The sequence below is a fragment of the Ceratotherium simum genome, chromosome 2 (genome assembly GCF_057802395.1).
Source record: "Ceratotherium simum simum isolate JZ-2026a chromosome 2, ASM5780239v1, whole genome shotgun sequence".
In the NCBI taxonomy this organism is placed as follows: Eukaryota; Metazoa; Chordata; class Mammalia; order Perissodactyla; family Rhinocerotidae; genus Ceratotherium; species Ceratotherium simum.
The window spans coordinates 84858276-84879714 of record NC_141901.1 but is presented as its reverse complement, the minus strand read 5'-3'; the positions used below and the strand labels follow the sequence as shown (position 1 = coordinate 84879714).

At 38.6% G+C, this 21439-nt stretch overlaps 1 protein-coding gene and 1 pseudogene across 4 annotated transcripts in view; both read left to right on the top strand.

The window, feature by feature from the left end:
- The window catches only part of MIGA1 (mitoguardin 1), a 91368-nt gene that overhangs the window by 55664 nt on the left and 14265 nt on the right, over positions 1 to 21439 (top strand). For all 4 annotated transcript variants that reach the window (XM_014788286.2, XM_087448632.1, XM_087448639.1 and 1 more), the window contains exons 8-11: positions 5012 to 5112; positions 20039 to 20157; positions 20420 to 20492; positions 21171 to 21257. In XM_014788286.2, the coding sequence (XP_014643772.1) occupies positions 5012 to 5112; positions 20039 to 20157; positions 20420 to 20492; positions 21171 to 21257 (380 nt within the window). The remainder of the gene's footprint in view (positions 1 to 5011; positions 5113 to 20038; positions 20158 to 20419; positions 20493 to 21170; positions 21258 to 21439) is intronic.
- LOC106801995 (small ribosomal subunit protein uS17 pseudogene) lies at positions 8663 to 13034 on the top strand (annotated as a pseudogene).

The window sequence follows — 21439 nt, the reverse complement described above, 5'->3', positions numbered from 1 at the left end:
CATCAGAGACCTAGATCTGATCATTTTTGGCCTTTCAGTGTTTCTTGTTTTTTTTTCTTTTTTTTAATTTTTGTTTATTGTGGTAACATTGGTTTATACCATTGTATAAATTTCAGGTGTACATCATTATACTTCTATTTCTGCATGGATTACATCATGTTCTCATGTTCACCACCCAAATACTGATTACACTGATTACACCCCATCACCACACACATGTGACTAATTATCCCTTTCGCCCTCCTCCCTCCCTGCTTCCCCTCTGGTAACCACCAGTCCAATCTCTGTCTCTATGTGTTTGTTTATTGTTGTTATTATCTACTACTTAATGAAGGAAATCATACGGTATTTGACCTTTTCCCTCTGACTTATTTCACTTTGCATAATACCCTCAATGTCCATCCATGTTGTCACAAATGGCTGGATTTCGTTGTTTCTTATGGCTGAATAGTATTCCATTGTGTATATATACCACATCTTCTTTATCCAGTCGTCCCTTGATGGGCACTTAGGTTGCTTCCAAATCTTGGCTATTGTGAATAACGCTGCAATGAACACAGGGGTGCATGTATCTTTATGCATTGGTGTTTTCGCGTTCTTTGGATAAATACCCAGCAGTGGAATAGCTGGATCATATGGTAGTGCTATCCTTAAGTTTTTGTGGAATCTCTGTACTATTTTCCATAGTGGTTGCACCAGTTTGCACTCCCACCAGCGGTGGTGTATGAGAGTTCCCTTCTCTCTACATCCTCTCCAACACTTGTTGTTTCCTGTGTTGTTAATTATAGCCATTCTGACGGGTGTGAGGTGATATCTCATTGTAGTTTTGATTTGCATTTCCCTGATAGTTAATAATGTTGAACATCTTTTCATGTGCCTCTTGGCCATTGGTATATCTTCTTTGGAGAAATATCTGTTCAGGTCTTTTGCCAATTTTTTAATTGGGTTGTTAGTTTTTTTGTTGTTGAGATGCATGAGTTCTTTTTGGAGATTAAGCCCTTATCAGATGTATGGTTTGCAAATATCTTCTCCCAATTGTTAGGTTGTCTTTTCGTTTTGTTGATGGTTTCCTTTGCTGTGCATAAGCTTTTTAGTTTGATGTAGTCCCATTTGTTTATTTTTTCTATTGTTTTGTCCTGCCCAGTCAGACATGGTGCCTGAAAATATGTTGCTAAGACCAATGTCGAAGAGCATACTGCCTATGTTTTCTTCTAGAAGTTTCATAATTTCAGGTCTTACATTCAAGTCTTTAATCCATTTTGAGTTAATTTTTGTGTATGTTGTAAGGTAATGGTCTACTTTCATTTTTTTGCATGTGGCTGTCCGGTTTTCCCAACACCATTTGTTGAAGAGACTTTCCTTTCTCCGTTGTATGTTCTTGGCTCCTTTGTCGAAGATTAGCTGTCCATAGATGTGTGGGTTTATTTCTGGACTTTCGATTCTATTCCATTGTGTGTCTGTTTTTGTGCCAGTACCATGCTGTTTTGGTCACCATAGCTTTGTAGTATATTTTGAAATCAGGGAGTGTGATACCTCCAGCTTTGTTCTTTTTTCTCAGGATTCCTTTAGCAATTCGGGGTCTTTAGTTGTTCCATATAAATTTTAGGATTCTTTGTTCTATTTCTATGAAAAATGTTGTTGGAACTTTGATAGGGACTGCATCGAATTTATAGATTGCTTTAGGAAGTATGGACATCTTAACTGTGTTAATTCTTCCAATCCAAGAGCACGGAATATCTTTCCAATTCTTTGTGTCTTCTTCAATTTCTTTCAGCAATGTTTTATAGTTTTCAGTGTACAGATCTTTCACCTCTTTGGTTAAGTTTATTCCTAGGTATTTTATTCTTTTTGTTGCAATTGTAAATGGGATTGTATTCTTAATTTATCTTTCTGCTACTTCGTTGTTAGTGTATAGAAATGCCACTGATTTTTGTATGTTGATTTTGTATCCTGCAACTTTACCGTATTCGTTTATTACTTCTAAAAGTTTTCTGGTGGATTCCTTAGGGTTTTCTATGTATAAAATCACATCATCTGCAAATAGTGACAGTTTCACTTCTTTCCAGTTTGGATCCCTTTTATTTCTTTTTCTTGCCTGATTGCTCTGGCTAGGACTTCCAGTACTATGTTAAATAGGAGTGGTGAGAGGGGGCATCCTTGTCTGGTTCCTGTTCTTAGAGGGATAGCTTTCAGTTTTTCACCACTGAGGATGATATTAGCTGTGGGTTTCTCATATATGGCCTTTATTATGTTGAGGTACTTTCCTTCTATACCCATTTTATTCAGAGTTTTTATCATAAATGGATGCTGGATCTTGTCAAATGCTTTCTCTGCATCTATTGAGATGATCATGTGATTCTTATTCTTCATTTTATTAATGTGGTGCATCACGTTGATTGATTTGCAGATGTTGAACCATCCTTGCATCCCTGGAATAAATCCCACCTGATCATGGTGTATAATCTTTTTAATGTATTGTTGTATGCGATTTGCTAGTATTTTGTTGAGGATTTTTGCATCGATGTTCATCAGTGACATTGGCCTGTAATTTTCTTTTTTTGTGTTGTCCTTGTCTGGTTTTGGTATCAGGGTAATGTCAGCTTCGTAGAATGAGTTAGGGAGCTTCCCCCGCTCCTCAATTTTTGGAAGAGTTTGAGAAGGATAGGTATTAAGTCTTCTTTGAATGTTTGGTAGAATTCACCAGGGAAGCCATCTGGTCCTGGACTTTTATTTTTGGGGAGGTTTTTTTTTTTTTTTTTTATTGATGTTTTAATGGTTTCTAACATTGTGAAATTTTGGGTTGTACATTTTTGTTTGTCCATCACCACATATATGACTCCCTTCACCCCTTGTGCCCACCCCCCACCCCCACTGCCCGGGTAACCACAGTCCAGTTGTCTCTGTCCATGTGTTGGTTTATATTCCACATATGAGTGAGATCATACAGTGTTTGTCTTTCTCTTTCTGGCTTATTTCACTTAACATAATACGCTCCAGGCCCATCCATGTTGTTGCAAATGGGACGATTTTGTCTTTTTTTATGGCTGAGTAGTATTCCATTGTATATATATACCACATTTTCTTAATCCAATCGTCAGTCAAGGGACACTTAGGTTGCTTCCACTTCTTGGCTATGGTGAATAATGCTGCAATGAACATAGGGGTGCATAAGCCTCTTTGGATTGTTGATTTCAGGTACGTTGGATAGATTCCCAGTAGTGGGATGGCTGGATCATAGGGCATCTCTATTTTTAATTCTTTGAGGAACCTCCATACCGTTTTCCATAGAGGCTGCACCAATTTACATTTTTGGGGAGGTTTTTGATTGCCGTTTCGATCTCCTTAGTGGTGATTGGTCTATTCAAATTCTCTATTTCTTCTCGATCCAGTTTTGGAAGGTTGTATGATTCTAAGAATTTATCTATTTCTCCCAGATTGTCCTATTTGTTGGCATATAGCTTTTTATAGTATTCTCTTATAATCTTTTGTATTTCTGAGGTGTCCGTTGTAATTTCTCCTCTTTCATTTCTGATTTTACTTATTTGAGCCCTCTCTCTTTTTTTCTTGGTAAGTCTAGCTAAAGGTTTGTCAATTTTGTTTGTCTTTTTAAAGAACCAGCAGTTGGTTTTATTAATTTTTTCTATTGTTTTTTTATTCTCTATTTCATTTATTTGTGCTCTGATTTTTATTATTTCCCTTCTTCTACTGCTTTTGGGCTTTGTTTGTTCTTCTTTTTCTAGTTCCTTAGGTGCATTGTTAGATTGTTTATTTGAGATTTTTCTTCTTTGTTGAGATAGGCCCATATTGCTATAAACTTCCCTCTTAGAACCGCTTTTGCTGTATCCCATAAATTCTGGCATGTCGTATTTTCGTTTTCATTTGTCTCCAGGTATTTTTTGATTTCTCCTTTGATTTCTTCGTTGACCCAGTCGTTGTTCAGTAGCCTTTTGTTTAATCTCCACATATTTGTGGCTTTTCTGATTTTCTTCCTGTAGTTGATTTCCAGTTTCATCCCGTTGTGGTCAGAAAAGATGCTTGGTATTATTTCAGTCTTCTTTTTTTTTTTTTTAAAGATTTTATTTATTTTATTTTTTCCCCCCAAAGCCCCAGTAGATAGTTGTATGTCATAGCTGCACATGCTTCTAGTTGCTGTATGTGGGACTCGGCCTCAGGATGGACAGAGAAGTGGTGCCTCGATGCGCACCCGGGATCCGAACCCGGGCCACCAGCATTGCAGCACGCGCACTTAACCACCAAGCCACAGGGCCGGCCCTCAGTCTTCTTAAATTTATGTTGACTTGTTTTGTGGCCTAATATGTGATCAGTCCTGGAGAATGTTCCATGTGCATTTGAAAAGAACGTGTATTCTTTGGTTTTTGGATGGAGTGTTCTGTATATATCTACTAGGTCCATCTGTTTTAGTCTGTCATTTATGGCCTTTCAGTATTTTAAAGTAGGCCTTAAAGACTGAAGAATTCAGACATATCTTCTTGAATTGTTTTAATTCATCCGCTTATCACAAGTGACTGGCCAGACAACATTTTCTGTTAATAATTCATTTAATTCTAATGGAACCTACCAGTTCACCCAGTTTGGGTAAGGCCACTTGCAACTAAAATTGCTTTGTTTCAAACTACCTGTGGTATATGCTGATTTTACCATGTATGGTAGGTAATCCAACTCTAGTTGTTATATACGATTTTAAGTTTTTATATATTCAAAAGCTTTTTCAGTCTGAAATTAAGTTTAATCCCTTTTTACAGTAAAAATGTCTGCTTTATAGCACTTTCTCCTCTGCTTGGCAGTATTTCAGAGTCAGTCAAGCAATGAACACACTTTGAGAGTCTTGTCAGATTATATCCCATTGATTTGTATTGTTTTCCTTTTAGATTCCAGTAGTCTGAATACTGAAGCAAAAAAAAAAAAAAGGAAAGAAAACCAACTATAGAATATGAAATATGACAGTGACGAGAAATATCAATTTCTAAACTTTTCATCTTTTATCTTTCAGATAAAGATACAGATATCACCATGAAGGGGAACGTGGATGACTTTGGCCTGCGAGACACCTTGAGCATCGCATCGACTGATTCCTTTGCTTCAGCAGCAGAGGTAGGACATATATGTTCCTAATGAGGATTTCCCATTCTTTTTCAGCTGGAGAAGTACAGTTTTGACATTGTGCTGTAATTCCATTCAGTAGCCATTTATTTAGCGTCTACTATGTGGTAGATACCAGGATACAAAGATGAAGATAACATGCACATAAGTTCTTACAAGAGCTTACAGTCTCTTTAGAGAGGTAGACATGTAAACATATACTTTAGGTGGCCGGTTTCATATACTCTGGGTTATGGGTGAGGCATATAAGTATCCTAATGGAAAGCCATTCACCTTATATCTAGAGTTTTAAAAACGTTAAGATTCTTTAGTTATAAATCGTAGTTCTAGATATTTTTTTCCAAGAAAGTGATCGAATAAATAGATTTATATATAAAAATATTCACTGTGGCATTTTAATATTAATGAAAAACTGGAAACAGTCTAATGCCAAATTATGGTTCATCCATAATTTGAAATATTATAATGACGTAAACATGTCTCCAATCATTTTTAATGACATGGGAATATATGTTTTGTTTTGTTTTGTTTTTTTGTGAGGAAGATCAGCCCTGAACTAAGATCCCTGCCAATCCTCCTCTTTTTGCTGAGGAAGACCAGCCTTGAGCTAACATCTATTGCCAATCCGCCTCCTTTTTGTCCCCCAAAGCCCCAGTAGATAGTTGTATGTCATAGTTGCACATCCTTCTAGTTGCTGTATGTGGGATGCGGCCTCAGCATGGCCGGACAAGCGGTGTGTCAGTGTGCACCCGGGATCCGAACCCGGGCCGCCAGTAGCGGAGCGTGCACTCTTAACCACTAAGCCACGGGACCGGCCCCACATGGGAATATATGTTAAGTGAAAAGAGTAATATGTAAAGCTTTATAGAGAGTATGATTGTAATTTTGCAATAAGAAAAAACAATAACATGTATGTAGTATATTATGTAAGTATTTAGGCAGAGAAAAAAGGCTGGGTATTAATACCCTAATGTGTAAACTGTGGTGATAACTGAATTTTAAATTGATGGGTAATTTGTTTACAATTGACATTTAAATTTTATATCAAAAGAGAATGCTTGCAAAGTGGTCTGTTTATAATTCTTCCTACTTAAAACAGCTTTGAAAATCACGTATGGCCAATTTTATCTTAGCATAATATCATTTTTATGGTAGATTTTAGAGATTAATGCTGTCTTTTGTCACATAAATTACATCTGTAATTACATCTGTAATTGATGTGTGAATTCATGCTTTGTGTGGAAAGCTTTACGTATTCCAATACCTTGTACCCTAAGCCTTGATTCTGCTTTTTTTAAAGCTGTACTGACCATAGTCTTTCATCCTCTCAAGATTTTTCTGTGTATGTATATTTTAGTTATTGCTTACAGTATCATCTCCTGAATTGTTTACATTTTTCCTTATTTTTTAAAAAATAATTATTCTTCTAATGTTTTTTATTTTTTATTTATTTATTTTTTTGTGAGGAAGATCAGCTCTGAGCTAACACCCGATGCCAATCCTTCTCTTTTTTGTTGAGGAAGATTGGCCCTGGGCTAACACCCATGCCCATCTTCCTCTGCTTTACATGGGACGCTGCCACAGCATGGCTTGACAAGCAGTGCATTGGTGCGCGCCTGGGATCTGAACCTAGGAACGTCGGGCCGCCGAAGCGGAGCGTGCGCACTTAATCGCTGCGCCCCTGGGCTGGCCCCTTTCCTTATATTTTTATACTTGTAAGTTTGCAATAGACAGAATATATTTACTTTTTTTTATGGAAAAGTTATTTCCTCTTCCTTTTACTATTGGATATAGACAGCCTTATTTTTCTGTTCCTTTTTTTTTTTGATTTTTTTTTTTCAGCTTTATTGAGATCTAATTGACATATAACGTTGTGTGAGTTTAAGGTGTACAATGTGATGATTTTTGGCACACATATATTGTAAAATAATTACCACAGTAATGTTAGTTAACACCTCCATTACGTCACATAATTACCGTTCTTTTTTGTGTGTGTGGTGAGACCATTTAAGATTTACTCTCTTAGCAACTTTGAATTATATACTACAGTACTGTTAACTATAGTTGCTATGCTGTACATTAGATCCCCAGAACTTATTCATCTTCTAACTGGAAGTTTGTACCCTTTCACCAACATCTCCCTGTTTCCCTCACCCACTAGCCACTGGCAGCCACCATTCTACTCTGTTTCTATGGGTTTGGATTTTTCAGATTCCACATGTAAGTGTTACCATACAGTGTTTGTCTTTCTCTGTCTGACGTATCTTACTTAGCATAATGCCTTCAGAGTCCATTGATATTGTCGCAAATAGCAAGATTTTCTTCTTTCTCATGGGCGAGTTATATTCCATTGTATATATATAAATGTATATATATACCACTTCTTCTTTATCCATTCATCCATCAAGGGACCACTTAGGTTGTTTCCAAATATTGGCTATTGTGAACATAGGAGTGCAGATATCTTAAGGTAGTGATTTCATTTCCTTTGGATATATAGCCAGAAGTGGGATTGCTGGATCATGTGGTAGTTCTATTTTTAATTTTTTGAGGAGCCTCCATGTTGTTTTCCATAGTCACTGTATCAGTTTGCATTCCCACCAACAGTGCACCAGAGTTCCCTTTTCTGTGCATCCTCACCAACACTTCTCTTGTCTTTTTGATAATAGCCATTCTAACAGATATGAGGTGATATCTCGTGGTTTTGATTTGTGTTTCCCTGGTGATTAGTGATGTTGAGCACTTTTTCATGTACCTGTTGGCCATTTGTGTCTTCTTTGGAAAAATGTCTATTTAGGTCCTCTGTCCATTTTTTAATCAGATGGTTTGTTTTTTTGCTATTGAGTTGTATAGATTTCTTCTGTATTTTAGATATTAACCGCTAATCAGATAGATGGTTTGCAAACATTTTCTTCCATTCCACAGGTTGCCTTTTCATTTTGTTGATTGTTTCTTTTGCTATGCAGAAGCTTTTTAATTTGATGTAGTCCCGCTTGTTTATTTTTGCTTTTGTTGTTTGTGCTTTTGATTTCATATCCAAAAAATCATTGCAAGAACAATGTCAAAGAGCTTTTTCCCTGTGTTTTCTTTTAGGAATTTCAGGTCTTATGTTTAAATCTTTAATTCATTTTGAGTTAATTTTTATAAGTAGTGTAAGACAGGGGTCCAATTTCGTTCTTCTGCACGTGGCTATCCGGTTTCCCCACCACCATTCATTGAAGAGACTGTGCTTTCCCCATTCAGTATTCTTGGCTCCATTGTCAAATACTGGTTGACCTTATATGCAAGGGTTTATTTCTGCTCTCGATTCTGTTCCATTGGTCTATGTGTCTATTTTTTTGCCAGTACCATACCGTGTGATTACTATAGCTTCGTAATATAGGTGGAAATCAGGATGTGTGATGCCTCCAGTTTTGTTCTTTCTCAGGATTACTTTGGCTATTTGGAGTCTTTTGTGGTTCCATACAAATTTTAGGATTGTTTTTTCTATTTCTGTGAAAAATGCTGTTGGAATTTCATAAGGATCGCAATGAATTTATAGATGGCTGTAGGTAGTATGGACATTTTAACAATATTAATTCTTCTGAACCATGAACACGAGATATCTTTCCATTTATTTGTGTCTTCTTCAGTTTCTTCATCAAAGTCTTACAGTTTTCAGTGTACAGATTTTTCACCTCCTAGGTTAAATTTATTCCTAAGTATTTTATTCTTTTTGATGGTATTATAAATGGGATTGCTTTTCTGATTTCTCTTTCTGATAGTTTGTTGTTAGTGTATAGATATGCAACTGGTTTTTATATATCAACTTTGTATCCTGCAACTTTACTGAGTTTAATAATTCTGACAGTTTTTTGGTGGAGTCTTTAGGATTTTCTGTATATAAGCTCATATGAGGTGCAAACAGACACTTTTACTTCTTTCTTTCTGACTTGGGTGCCTTTTCTTTCTCTTTCTTGCCTAATGCTCTGGCTAGGACTTGCAGTACTATGTTGAATAGGAGAGGTGAGAGTGGACATCCTTGTCTTGTTCCTGATCTGAGGGGGAAACAAGCTTTTAGCCTTTCACCATTGAGTGTGATGTCAGCTGTGGGCTTGTCATATATGGCCTTTATTATGTTGAGGTACATTCCTTCTATACCCAATTTGCTGAGAGTTTTTATCATAAAAAGATGTTGTATTTTGTCAAATGCTTTTTATCTTTCTGTTCTGTAGATGGTTAAGTCCTAAATGGTTTGTAAGGAGAAGAATTGCTAGACACTTTGCATTTTTTTCTGCTATGGCCAAGAATATACCTAATTGCTCCAAAGTTTCTTTATAATATGCAACTTTAAAAAATATTTTGCCAAGTGTTCATTGTACTTACTTTAAATTTGTTGTTTAAGTTGCAAAGATTTGATAAATTAAAAAAGAATCGTTATGGAAAACAAAATGGATGAATACCACAAGAAGGGCTCGATATCTGAGAAACATCCTAGGAATCTTCTAGGGGATAAACGTATGATCTCAGACTGTGACTGTTCCAAGATAAATTCTTTTCTAAGAAATATTTGTTAAATTATTTTTAATTGCATTTGCTATATGCGAAGCATTTAGATTAGGGAAAACTATTTTTATGAAGAAAGTTATTAAGAAAATACGATCAGAACTACTTGGGGAAGTTAAACAGTTTGTGATCATTTGAAAGCTTTATTCAGAATTACCAGAAAGATTTCTTGCCTATTTAGATTAAAACAAGCCCTGGCATAGGCTTTTCTCTAAGCTCAGTCTGTCCTTTGCTCAAGTGATTCACAAAATTTTTTTGTATAAGCTTTGCCAAACATCAATTTGGAACCATAGCCTTTTTTCTCTGAAAAGCCTTTTTTTTAAAATAATAGCATTATTGAGATATAATTCACATACTATAAAATTCACTCCTTTAAAGCGTACAATTCAGTGGTTTTTAGTATATTCACAGAGTTGTACAACCAGTACCACTTTCTAATTCCAGAACATTTTTATCACCCCAAAAAGAAACCACTACCTAGTAGTAATCACTTCCTTTTCTCTCCTAAACGCCCCCCCGCCCCCAGCCCTTGGCAACTACTAATCTACCTTCTGTCTCTATGGATGTGCCTATTTTGGACATTTCATATAAATAGAATCATACAATATCTGATCTTTCGTGTTTGACATTCTTTCACTTAGCATAATGTTTTCAAGTTCTGAAAAGTCTTTTTATTGTTAGGATACCACTGCATTGAGTACTTTCCTAACTCTCCCATCTGTTAACGAGATTGAACTAATATTGCAGAGAGAGCAATTTTTAGCTGTAGATTCTGTTTTTCTTAGAATTACCACTCTGCACTGTGTGTCTGTATGTGTAATATATAAATTATAAAGTGCTCTTTAAAGAGAAAATTTTATTTCTTATAATTCAGATACCTCTGCTCATTCTCTAAATGGAAGCTTGGAAGGCTTTTGCTATCCCCACCTCTCTGACTTGATAGCACTCATTTATAGCAATCCACAATAATACACTAATAATAATATACAAAGTGACAAGGATAACATATAGAATAATCATAATCTGAAAAGGGAGGGCTATATCTACCATTTAAAATTTCTCTTTTTTTTTTTTTTTTGTGAAGATGATCAGCCCTGAGCTAACATCTATGCCAATCCTCCTCTTTTTGCTGAGGAAGACTGGCCCTGGGCCAACATCCGTGCCCATCTTCCTCCACTTTATATGGGACGCCGCCACAGCATGGCCCGGCAAGCAGTGCGTCGGTGCGCGCCCGGGGTCTGAACCAGGGCTGCCAGCAGCGGAGTGTGCGCACTTAACTGCTACGCCATGGGACCAGCCCCTAAAATTTCTCTTCTATTTCTTGAATTATCTTACTTCCTTTGGGGTCAATTTTGTCTGCTTACCTTGGGCTTTCATTCTTGTGCTGATGGTTTTCTTCTCAAGTGTCAAAGCTTAGTTGGTGACTAGATTGATTTTCTTAGGTGGAGAGTATGGGTTTGTGGAGTTGTTTTATATTTGTCTCTCCCATGAATAGGTGACCAGGAAGGTCAACTGGGTTCAGTTTACTTCTTTGAGGTGTGTTGATTGGCAGGCTTTTCTTTAGAATGAATGGTCTGGGAATAGCCTAGTAGGCAGGCTACCCGTGGACACAGAATGAAGAAGGCCTCACTCTGGGAGACCCATCACTCACCCTTGAAGACTTACGCTCCCCAGGCAGTTCAAATAATTTTTTTTTTGTGTGAGGAAGATTGGCCCTGAGTTAACACCTGTCGCCAATCTTCCTCTTTTTGCTTGAGGAAGAGTGGCCCTGGGCTAACATCCGTGCGCGTCCTCCTCTATTTTGTATGTGGGATGCCGCCACAGCATGGCTTGATGAGTGGTGTAGGTCCATGCCTGAGATCTGAGCGGAGTGCACCGAACTTCACCAGTGCACCACCGGGCCAGCCCCTCAAATATTTTTAAAGAGGAATGTTCCCTGGTTGCAAATTTGTTTTTCTGCAAACCGTCTTCCTATTCAGAGATAGAGGGAAAGGAGCAGGGAGTAGAATGAGATGTGGGACTACTATAGTTTGGGACACAGACTTTCATTTCACCTCCCATTTTCAATCCCTCTCCTTCAATCCTGCCCTCATACCTGCCGGCTACAGGCCTGGTGCTCTTTGAGGCTCCCCTTAGCAAATGTCACCACCTTGCTATATCCCCTCTGGAACCTATTCTGGACTGTCGCTTCCTCTTCTTTCTCAGCTGTCTGCACACTTCCATTTGCTTTCTAATTTTTGGAAATCTGTGTCTTTATTTTGCTGTTAGTATTGGTTCCACGGTTATATTAGTTATCTTGTAATAAATTACCCAAAACTTAGTGTCTTAAAAAAACAGTGAAATTTAGGTGTGGGCTCAGGGCTGGTGCCAAGGCTGCAGGGCCTTCCCTGGGCCTCAGGGGCACATTCTGGAGAGTTGTAACCTGCGCCCCTGTTTTCGGGTTAATTCCAGGGGTCCTCAATTTCCTAGAGGTTAAGTTGGGCAGAGGGTGCATGTTTTTGCATTAATCTAGGTTAGAGCCTTTTAAATCCTGGGGTCTCCGTACTTGGGGTTTAATGGAGGCTCAAGTGTCTTCGGAGTTATCTTCTTAAAATTCAAGGTTTATGGGGTAGTTTTCTGGAGGTCTTGGGCCTTAGAGTTAGTTCTGTGAGAACTGAGTCCTAAAGGCTAATCCAGGGAGCCTCTCGTTTTGGTATTTAATTCTGAAGCCACGTATGTTAGACGAAGAGTGACTCCTGGACTGAGCATGCCTACCAAAAGCAATTGACCGTCTTTCAGAATAAGAAGAGGCTCCTGCTTGGAGGAACTGGCAAGGAGAAGCTCCTGCAATACTGCAGGAGCATCGATCTGGGCTTCAAGATTCCCAAGGAAGCCATTGAGGGCACCTACATTGACAAGAAATGGCCCTTTACTGGTAGTTTCTCCATCCGAGGGTGATCTTGTCTGGCATGGTGACCAAGATGAAGATGCAGAGGACCATTGTCATCTGCAGAGACGACCTCTACTAGATCCAAAAGTGCAGCCGCTTTGGGAAATGCCATAAGAACATGTCCATGCACCTGCCCCTCTGCTTCAGGAACATCCAGATCAGTGACGTCATCACAGTGGGCAAGTGCCGGCCCCTAAGCAAGACCATGCGCTTCAACATGCTCAAGGTCACCAAGGCTGCTGGCCCCAAGAAGCAATTCCAGAAGTTCTGAGACGGGACACCTGCCCTCTCCCCCAAACAAAATAAAGTTATTTTCCTATTCAAAAACAACAACAGAGGGCCGGCCCAGTGGCACAGGCAGTTAAGTGCGCACGCTCCACTGCGGTGGCCCAGGGTTCACCAGTTCAGATCCCGGGTGCGCACGATGCACTGCTTGGCAAGCCATGCTGTGGCGGCGTCCCATATAAAAGTGGAGGAAGATGGGCTCAGATGTTAGCCCAGGGCCAGTCTTCCTCAGCAAAAAAAGAGGAGGATTGGCAGATGTTAGCACAGGGCTGATCTCCTCACCAAAAAAAAAAAAAAAAAGGAAAAAAACAACAGTAAACGTTTATTATACCATTGTTTCTGAGGGTCAAGAATTTGGAAGTGGCTTATCTGGGTGGTTCTGGCTTAAGGTCTTCTGTGCAGTTGTAGTCATCTGAAGGCTTGACTGGAGCTGGAGAATGTGCTCCCAAGACAGCTCACTTACACGAATGGTGTGTTGGTGCTACCTGTTGAGAGAAAACCTAAGTTGCTTAGCACATGGACTTTTCTCTCTCTTTTTTTTTTTTGTGAGGAAGATCAGCCCAGAGCTAACATCCACGCCAATCCTCCTCTTTTTGCTCAGGATGACTGGCCCTGGGCTAACATCCATGCCCATCTTCCTCCACTTTATGTGGGACGCTGCCACAGCATGGCCTGACAAGCTGTGCCTTGGTGCGCCCCCGGGATCCGAACCCAGGCTGCCAGCAGCAGAGCCTGAGCACTTAACCACTACGCCACAGGGCTGGCCCCCCACACGGACTTTTCTATAGGCCTGCTTGAGTGTCTTCACAACCTGACACCTGGCTTCCCCCAGAGGAAGAGATCCAAGAGAAAGCAAGATGGAAGCAGTAGTGACTATTATGTTCTAGCCTCAGAAATCACACTCCATCATTTCTACAGTATGCTGTGGGTTACACAGGTTAGCCCTATTCAGTGTGGAATAAGGTATGATTACCAGGAAGGGAGAATCATTGAGGGCCATTTTGGAGGGTGGTTATTGTGGATTTATTTCCTTTTTTATTTCTTTTCTATTAGTGAGATAGGAAATAGAGTTAGCCTGCTTTCTTGGACTATAAGTCCTATTTGAAATTTTAGGTGGTTGATTTGAAAGGAAAATGTAAACATGTAAAAAATAGTCCATAGTAAAATGGAACTTAGCCTGTTTCATGACCCAACTTATAATAGTTTGGAATGGTACACATTTCTTTCATGGTTGTTTAGAACCTGTAGAAAACATCACTTCACATTCAGCAGTCATTGGCTGCCGAGGAAGATGCGGCCCAGTCCCTCTTGCACCTCATGGAGGGCGAGGGAGAGGTAATTTGGGATGTTTGAAATCTTCAGCCAATCCCAAAACATTGCTTTCATTGGTTGCTTCATTGATGGGTTTTATCTATTTTGTCTGTTTTTGTTGTTGCTGGTGTCGTTATTGATGTATTTGATTTCTTATTTGGTCATTTTTATGGTACTTGTGGACTACAGGAGATAACTGATAAGGCAGGATCGTGCTTTGGTGTTAACCAATGTAGTATTACTTTAGCTTTTGAAAATATTAAAATGAGTTTTTTTTAAAATTTTATTTATTTAGTTATTTTTTCCCCCAAAACCCCAGTAGATAGTTGTATGTCATAGTTGTACATTCTTCTAGTTGCTGTATGTGGGCTGCGGCCTCAGCACGGCCAGAGAAGTGGTGCGTCGGTGCATGCCTGGGATCCGAACCTGGGCCGCCAGCAGCGGAGCATGTGCACTTAACCACTAAGCCACAGGGCTGGCCCTAAAATGAGTTTTTGAAATGTGCCCTTTTGGAGGAAGAATAATTTAGAAATAAAGGACATTTCAAGTTTCAGCTAGCAAAAAAAAGAATTTTTTTTCATGGTACATTGCACGTTTCCGTATGCTGGAATTAAACTGTTACTAACTTCTGCTTCTGAAGTAACATCTCAGCTGTAGTAAAATGTTAATCTTTTTCTGAAACGTTTCCAAAAATTTTTGGGAATTTTGTCAAAAAATTCTTCCTGTTAGATATATTCTTTTTTGTGTGTGTGTGTGAGGAGATCAGCCCTGTGCTAACATCTGCCAATCCTCCTCTTTTTTTGCTGAGAAAGACTGGCCCTGGGCTAACGCCCGTGCCCATCTTCCTCCACTTTATACGGGATGCCGCCACAGCATGGCTTGACAAGCAGTGCGCTGCTGCGCGCCCAGTGTCCGAACCGGCAAACCCTGGGCTGCCCCAGCGGAGAGCGCACACTTAACTGCTTGCGCCACCAGGCCGGCCCCAGATAGATATATTCTAAAATGAGAATTTAAGCCATCATTTTATTGATTTGATTTTTGCTTTAAAAAAATTAAGATTAATGATTTAAATAAATGTTTCTGAGTTGTCATTGTCTCTTAGGAAGAGTTGATGATAGTGGTAGCTAGTATCAAATCTTCAATGTGATATATTTTCACAGCTGCAAGCCTATTTTAAGAGACTTATTTAAATGATCACTTTGGCCAAACCAACAAATAAGCAAGGTAGACCAATAAATCAAGACTTGACTTTGGAATCTCTCATTGTTGGATTTGTTCATTTCTTATTAGTATAAATTATTTTAAGAAGAGTTTAATTGGAGCCCCAGTTTCCTCCCTAGGATTTTTTTCTACTGGTAGGTGTGCATAGATCCTGTTTGTTTTGATAGTGGTACAGAACTTTAAACTATTTAATATCTAAAGAATTTCTAAGTTATTTTTAAACCTGTTAGGTTTTTTTTTTTTTTTTTTTTTTGGTGAGGAAGACCAGCCCTGAGCTAACATCCATTGCCAATCCTGCTCTTTTTGCTGAGCAAGACTGGCCCTGGGCTAACATCCTTGCCCATCTTCTTCTACTTTATATGGGACGCCGCCACAGCATGACTTGAGAAGCTGTGTGTCGGTGCACGCCTGGGATCCGAACCTACGAACCCTGGGCCGCTGAAGCAGAGCATGCGCACTTAACCACTGCGCCACTGGGCTGTCCCCCGTTAGGTTTTTTTTTTTTTTTTTTAACATCAAAAACACTTTGCCTTTAGCATAATATATTTTCCTTAAAATATGAGGGGAAATATTACTTAATGCAGAGAATATATGGTGTCAGATATTGTCATTTCTGTTTATCTTTTTCTCTTTTTTTTTTGCATCCGGTATAATAGATATATTTATACTATCCTAAATATTGCTGATGCTTAAACTCCTTCCCCCTTGGCTTTTTGGATAAGGCTGATAGGGGAGTGTATAGTTTGATATTTAAGAGTATAAGTTCTGGAATAAATGCCTGGGTTTACAGTCTACCATTTAGTTGTGGTGCTTGGGGCAAGTTCCTGCTCATGTAAATCTCTGTTTCTTTATCTATAAAATGTGGATAATAATAGTACCTGCTTTATCAGTTGTTGTAAAGATTCAATGAGATGATCAAGTTAAAGCATTTAGCACAGCACTGGGTGCATATAAAGTACACTGAGAAACACTTCCAGAATAGTAGAGTAAGAATCTCCTCCACAAAAGCAATGAAAACACTGGCAAAAAATTGCCAAATTCAAAATTTTTAGAACTCTGAAAATTAATGACAGACTTGCAAAAATTCAAGGAGCATTTATTCAAGAAAATGGCTGACTCTCCATAAGAATAGTGAACTTTGTGGATTTTTTTTTTATTCATGTCATAATAGCTTATAACATTGTGAACTTTTAGTTGTACATTATTGTTTGTCAGTCACCGTATACATGCCTCCTTTCACCCCTTGTGCCCGCTCTCCAGCCCCCTTCCCCCTGATAACTACTGAACTGTTCTCTCTGTCCGTGTATTAGTTTATCTTCCACATATGAGTGAAATCATGCAGTGTTTGTTTTTCTCTGTCTGGCTTATTTCGCTTAACATGATGCCCTCCAGGTCCATCCATGTGGCTGCAAAATGGGACGATTTTGTCTTTTTTTTTTTTTTTTTTTTGGCTGAGTAGTATTCCATTGTATATATACACCACATCTTCTTTATCCAGTCATCAGTCGAAGGACACTTGGGTTGCTTCCACTTCTTGGCTATGGTGAATAATGCTGCAGTGAACATAGGGGTGCATAAGCCTCTTTGGATTGTTGATTTCGAGTTCTTTGGATAAATACCCAGTAGTGGGATAGCTGGATCATAAGGTATTTCTATTTTTAATTTTTTGAGGAATCTCCATACTGTTTTCCATAGAGGCTGCACCAGTTTGCGTTCCCACCAGCAGTGAATGAGGCTTCGCTTTTCTCCACAACCTCTCCAATATTTGTTATTTTTTGTCTTGGTGATTATGGCCATTTTAATGGGTATAAAGTGATATCTTAGTGTAGTTTTTGTTTTTTTTTTTTATAATTTTATTTATTTATTTATTTTTCCCCCAAAGCCCCAGTAGATAGTTGTATGTCATAGCTGCCCATCCTTCTAGTTGCTGTATGTGGGACGTGGCCTCAGCATGGCCGGAGAAGTGGTGCGTTGGTGCACACCCAGGATCCGAACCTGGGCCGCCAGCAGTAGAGTGCGCGCACTTAACCGCTAAGCCACGGGGCCGGCCCTCTTAGTGTAGTTTTGATTTGCATTTCCCTGATGATCAGTGATGTTGAACATCTTTTTATGTGCCTATTGGCCATCTGTATATCTTCCTTCGAAAAATGTCTTGAACTTTATGGATTTTTAACTTGCTGTGTTCCTATCCTCCTCTCCACAGTAGCCTTGAAAACCTACAACCTCACAATCATGGTAACTGTGAAAACCAGGGGCCTGACAGCCACCAGACGAAACTTAATGGCTTTGAAGCTTTCCCCCAAAGCCCCATCCCTAGAGGCTTGTCACTCTTTGACCTGTATGGCAGCTCCCTGCAAAGCTCCATTCTCAGGACTTGTCTGTATGTGACTTGACTTAGAGCTTGCTCTGTGTGAAAAGTTTTATCCCTAGGGCCTTTATTGAAAACCATCAGTGACAGTTGTTCAACATCGCAGCTGCCTGAGGTGGTGATACCAGTTAGGGCTAATAAGAGATCGACCAAAAAACTTAAAAGGAGGGGCCAGCCCAGTGGCGTAGCGGTTAAGTTTGCACGCTGTGCTTTGGCAGCCCAGGGTTTCAGGTTTGGATTGGGCACGGACCTATGCACCGCTCATCAAGCCATGCTGTGGCAGCATCCCATATAAAGTAGAGGAAGATGGGCACAGATGTTAGCCCAGGGCCAGTCTTCCTCAGCAAAAAAGAGGAAGATTGGCAACAGATGTTAGCTCAGGGTTAATCTTCTTCACACACACACACAAAAAAACTTAAAAGGAACAATTGGGCAGTGAGATCTTAATAGGGGGCTTTGAAAAGCTCCAACATATTCCTGGGAATCTAGAAGGCCACAAGCATATGCAAGGCTATGCATCTGTACAGGAAAGACCTTAGAAGTCCCTAACCCCTCACCTCTGGCTGACCTTGATGTTCTGCACAAGCAGGAAGTAAATGTTAAGGCAGACAAAAGAAAAAAATGATTAATTGGAATTTATCAAAAGTAAAAACTTTTGTGCTTCAAAGAATACCAGCAACAAAGTGAAAAGACAGCAGAATGGGAGAAAATATTTGTAAATCATGTATCTGACAAAGGACTTATATCCAGAATATGTAAAAAACTTTAACAACTGAACAATAAATGGCCAAATAACCCAGTTTAAAAATAGACAAAGGATCTGAGTAGATGTTGCTCCAAAGAAGACATGCAAGGGCCAATAAGGAGATGAAAGATGCTGGACATCATTAGTCATTAGGGAAATTAAACCGCTTCACACCCACTAGGGTGGCTATAGTGAAAAAGACGGACAATAACAATTGTTGGCAGGGGTGTGGAGAAATTTGCATCATCATAGCGTTGCTAGTGAGAATGAACAATGGTGCAGCCAGTTTACAAAACAGTTTGGCAGTTCCTCAAAACGTTAAACATTAGAATTACCATCTGATCCTTTCATTCTTAGGTGTGTACTTAAGAGAACTGAAAACATAAAAAATGTGTACACAAATCTTCAGAGCAGCCTTTATTCATGATAGCCAAAAAGTGGAAATACCCCAAATGTCTGTCAGTTGAGGAACAGATAAACAAAATATGGGATATCCATACAAGTCAGCCATAAAAAAGAATGAAGTACTGATACATACTACATCATAGAAGAACCTTGAAAACATCATGCTAAGTGAAAGAAGCCCAATGCAAAAGGCCGTATATTGTTTGATTCCGTTTATATGAAGTTTCCTCAGTGGGAAACTCCGTAGAGACTGAAAGTAGATTAGTGGTTTCCAGGGGCTGGACGGAAGGGGGAGTGGGGAGTGACTGCTAATGGGCAGGGGGTTTCTTGTTAGGGTGGTAAAAATATTCTGGAATTAGAAAGTGGTGCTAATTGCACAACCCAGTGAATATACTAAAGACCACTCAATTGTACACTTAAAAGGGTGAAGTTTATGGTATATGAATTATATCTCAATGAAGCTGCCATTAGAAAACAAAAAACCCCTACAGCATGCCATTTAAATGGATCACCTGGTATTGGAAAATAAAATTAAAGTTTTCTTGCTTAGCTGGCTGGTCTGTAGTGTTTACAGTTGTTTTTTAATGAACTGTCAGAAGACTGGAATTTTGTTTGTAGCCAGAGGTGCATTACTATTTTTCAGTTATACAAAGGTTAGTCAAGGCTACATATAAGAAAAATTTCCTTAGAATTAGCCAAATTGAGATTTATGTCAGTATGTTTGTAGAAAGTTTTACTTCATTTTCAATGTTGAATTATAATACTTTTAACCATTCTTTGGATGATAAAATCCTCTTCTTTTTCAGTGCTTCATCTTCAGTTATTCTTGGTGGTGAACTATAAGATACCGCTTTTCTGTGCACTCTATGGATTTAAGTAGTTGGATTAAAAATGAACTAGGCTTGTTATAAAGTTTTACTCTTTTTTACGACTGAATTTTGATCTTACGAGCTGAATTCAGAGCTTAGTAGCTGTAAAATCTTATTGAATGATTTTTATGCTTTAATCAAATTGAATATATTTTGGTGTTAGCAAGATCCTATTTTCTATCTTTTATGGCTTTTCTTCTCGTATCAGTGTAGTCTGTTTTAACCCACTGTATTCTTAGCTTGCAGAACACAGAGAAGGTCGGCACGCCTACAGCCTAGAGTCTCTTTGCCACTGTCCTTTTTATGAAGAAGCCATGCATTTAGTCGAAGAAGGAAAAATTTACTCAAGAGTGCTTAGGTACCGTTCAGTTTTGCTTATGTTTATGAAAAATATTAAGGTGCAGTTGCTATGCTTGTATGATATTTATTAAAAATGTTTATGAGAATAGGGGGAAATGTGTTTTTAGGCTCAAAAATAATTTTTTTTACATGTTTTGTCAGTATTGAAAAGACATGTGTTTTGTATTAATGTCCTGAGGTTCAGCCCTGTTTGAGTCTGGAGTTGTAGTCGGCTTGACCTTGAATGCAGTTTAACAGTTGTCTCCCTGTTTATTACGTAGAACTGAGATGTTGGAGTGCCTAGGAGACAGTGATTTTCTTGCCAAACTTCACTGTATTCGACAGGCTTTTCAGGTATTTTTTTTTAACATTAAGTGACTTCACCCAGCCACTCACCCCCACCCTCATGCTGTAGAGTCCAGCTGCGTATAAACAGGACAGCTCTTTGCTCTTTATTATCCTTGTTCCTAATGGCAAATATCAACTCTACTGAGTTTATTCTTCCTGCCTGCTGTTTCCCCTCATTTTTCTTCATTTATCATTGTCCTCTCCCATAGCTTCCCAGGCCCACCATACTTTGTCAAAACAGGATATTTTGATGCTGGAGATGTATACAAATGGTTGCTTAAAATAAAAATCCTCTTCTTATTATGTGTGTTCTAGATTGTTTTTTATTTGAATCACTTGTAAAATCATTGCTTTCCTAAAATGAAATAAGGTCATTTAACAACAAAATTATCTTTATTTTCCCATGTTTTGGGGCTATGTAATATTTATTTTGGACTTTCTAATATTGAACAGAATTTAAATTCAGATTTATCTCCCTTTAATCTTTTTTGATTATAAGTTTTAAGAACTCTTTATTTTAGTAAATTAGGACTTTCTCTGTGCTCTGCCTGCTGAAGTAGTGCCACATACAAGGCATTGACAGGATCAGGGGTATTTGTGCACAGATGTGCTATCAAGTCAAATGTCCATTCAAATTAATTATTGGTCCCTTTTTTCTTTGTTTGGGGATGGGTATTTTTTCAGGTAATTCTTTCAGAAACTGCCAACAGGATATTTCTTGCTGAGAGTGGAAGGAAAATTTTATCAGCATTAATTGTGAAAGCTCGAAAGGTAAACTTGTTTTATTGGCAAGTTTTTTGTTGTTGTTTTAGATGAACTGAAGGTTAAAATACATTAAATTTTTAATAAAAGAAAAAGTTTTTGTAGATAGTTGCAAAAGTTCACATATTAAAAACAAATAACCCAAAGAGCATTGATTTAACTTGGGTTGATTTATTTTCTATGTATACAGT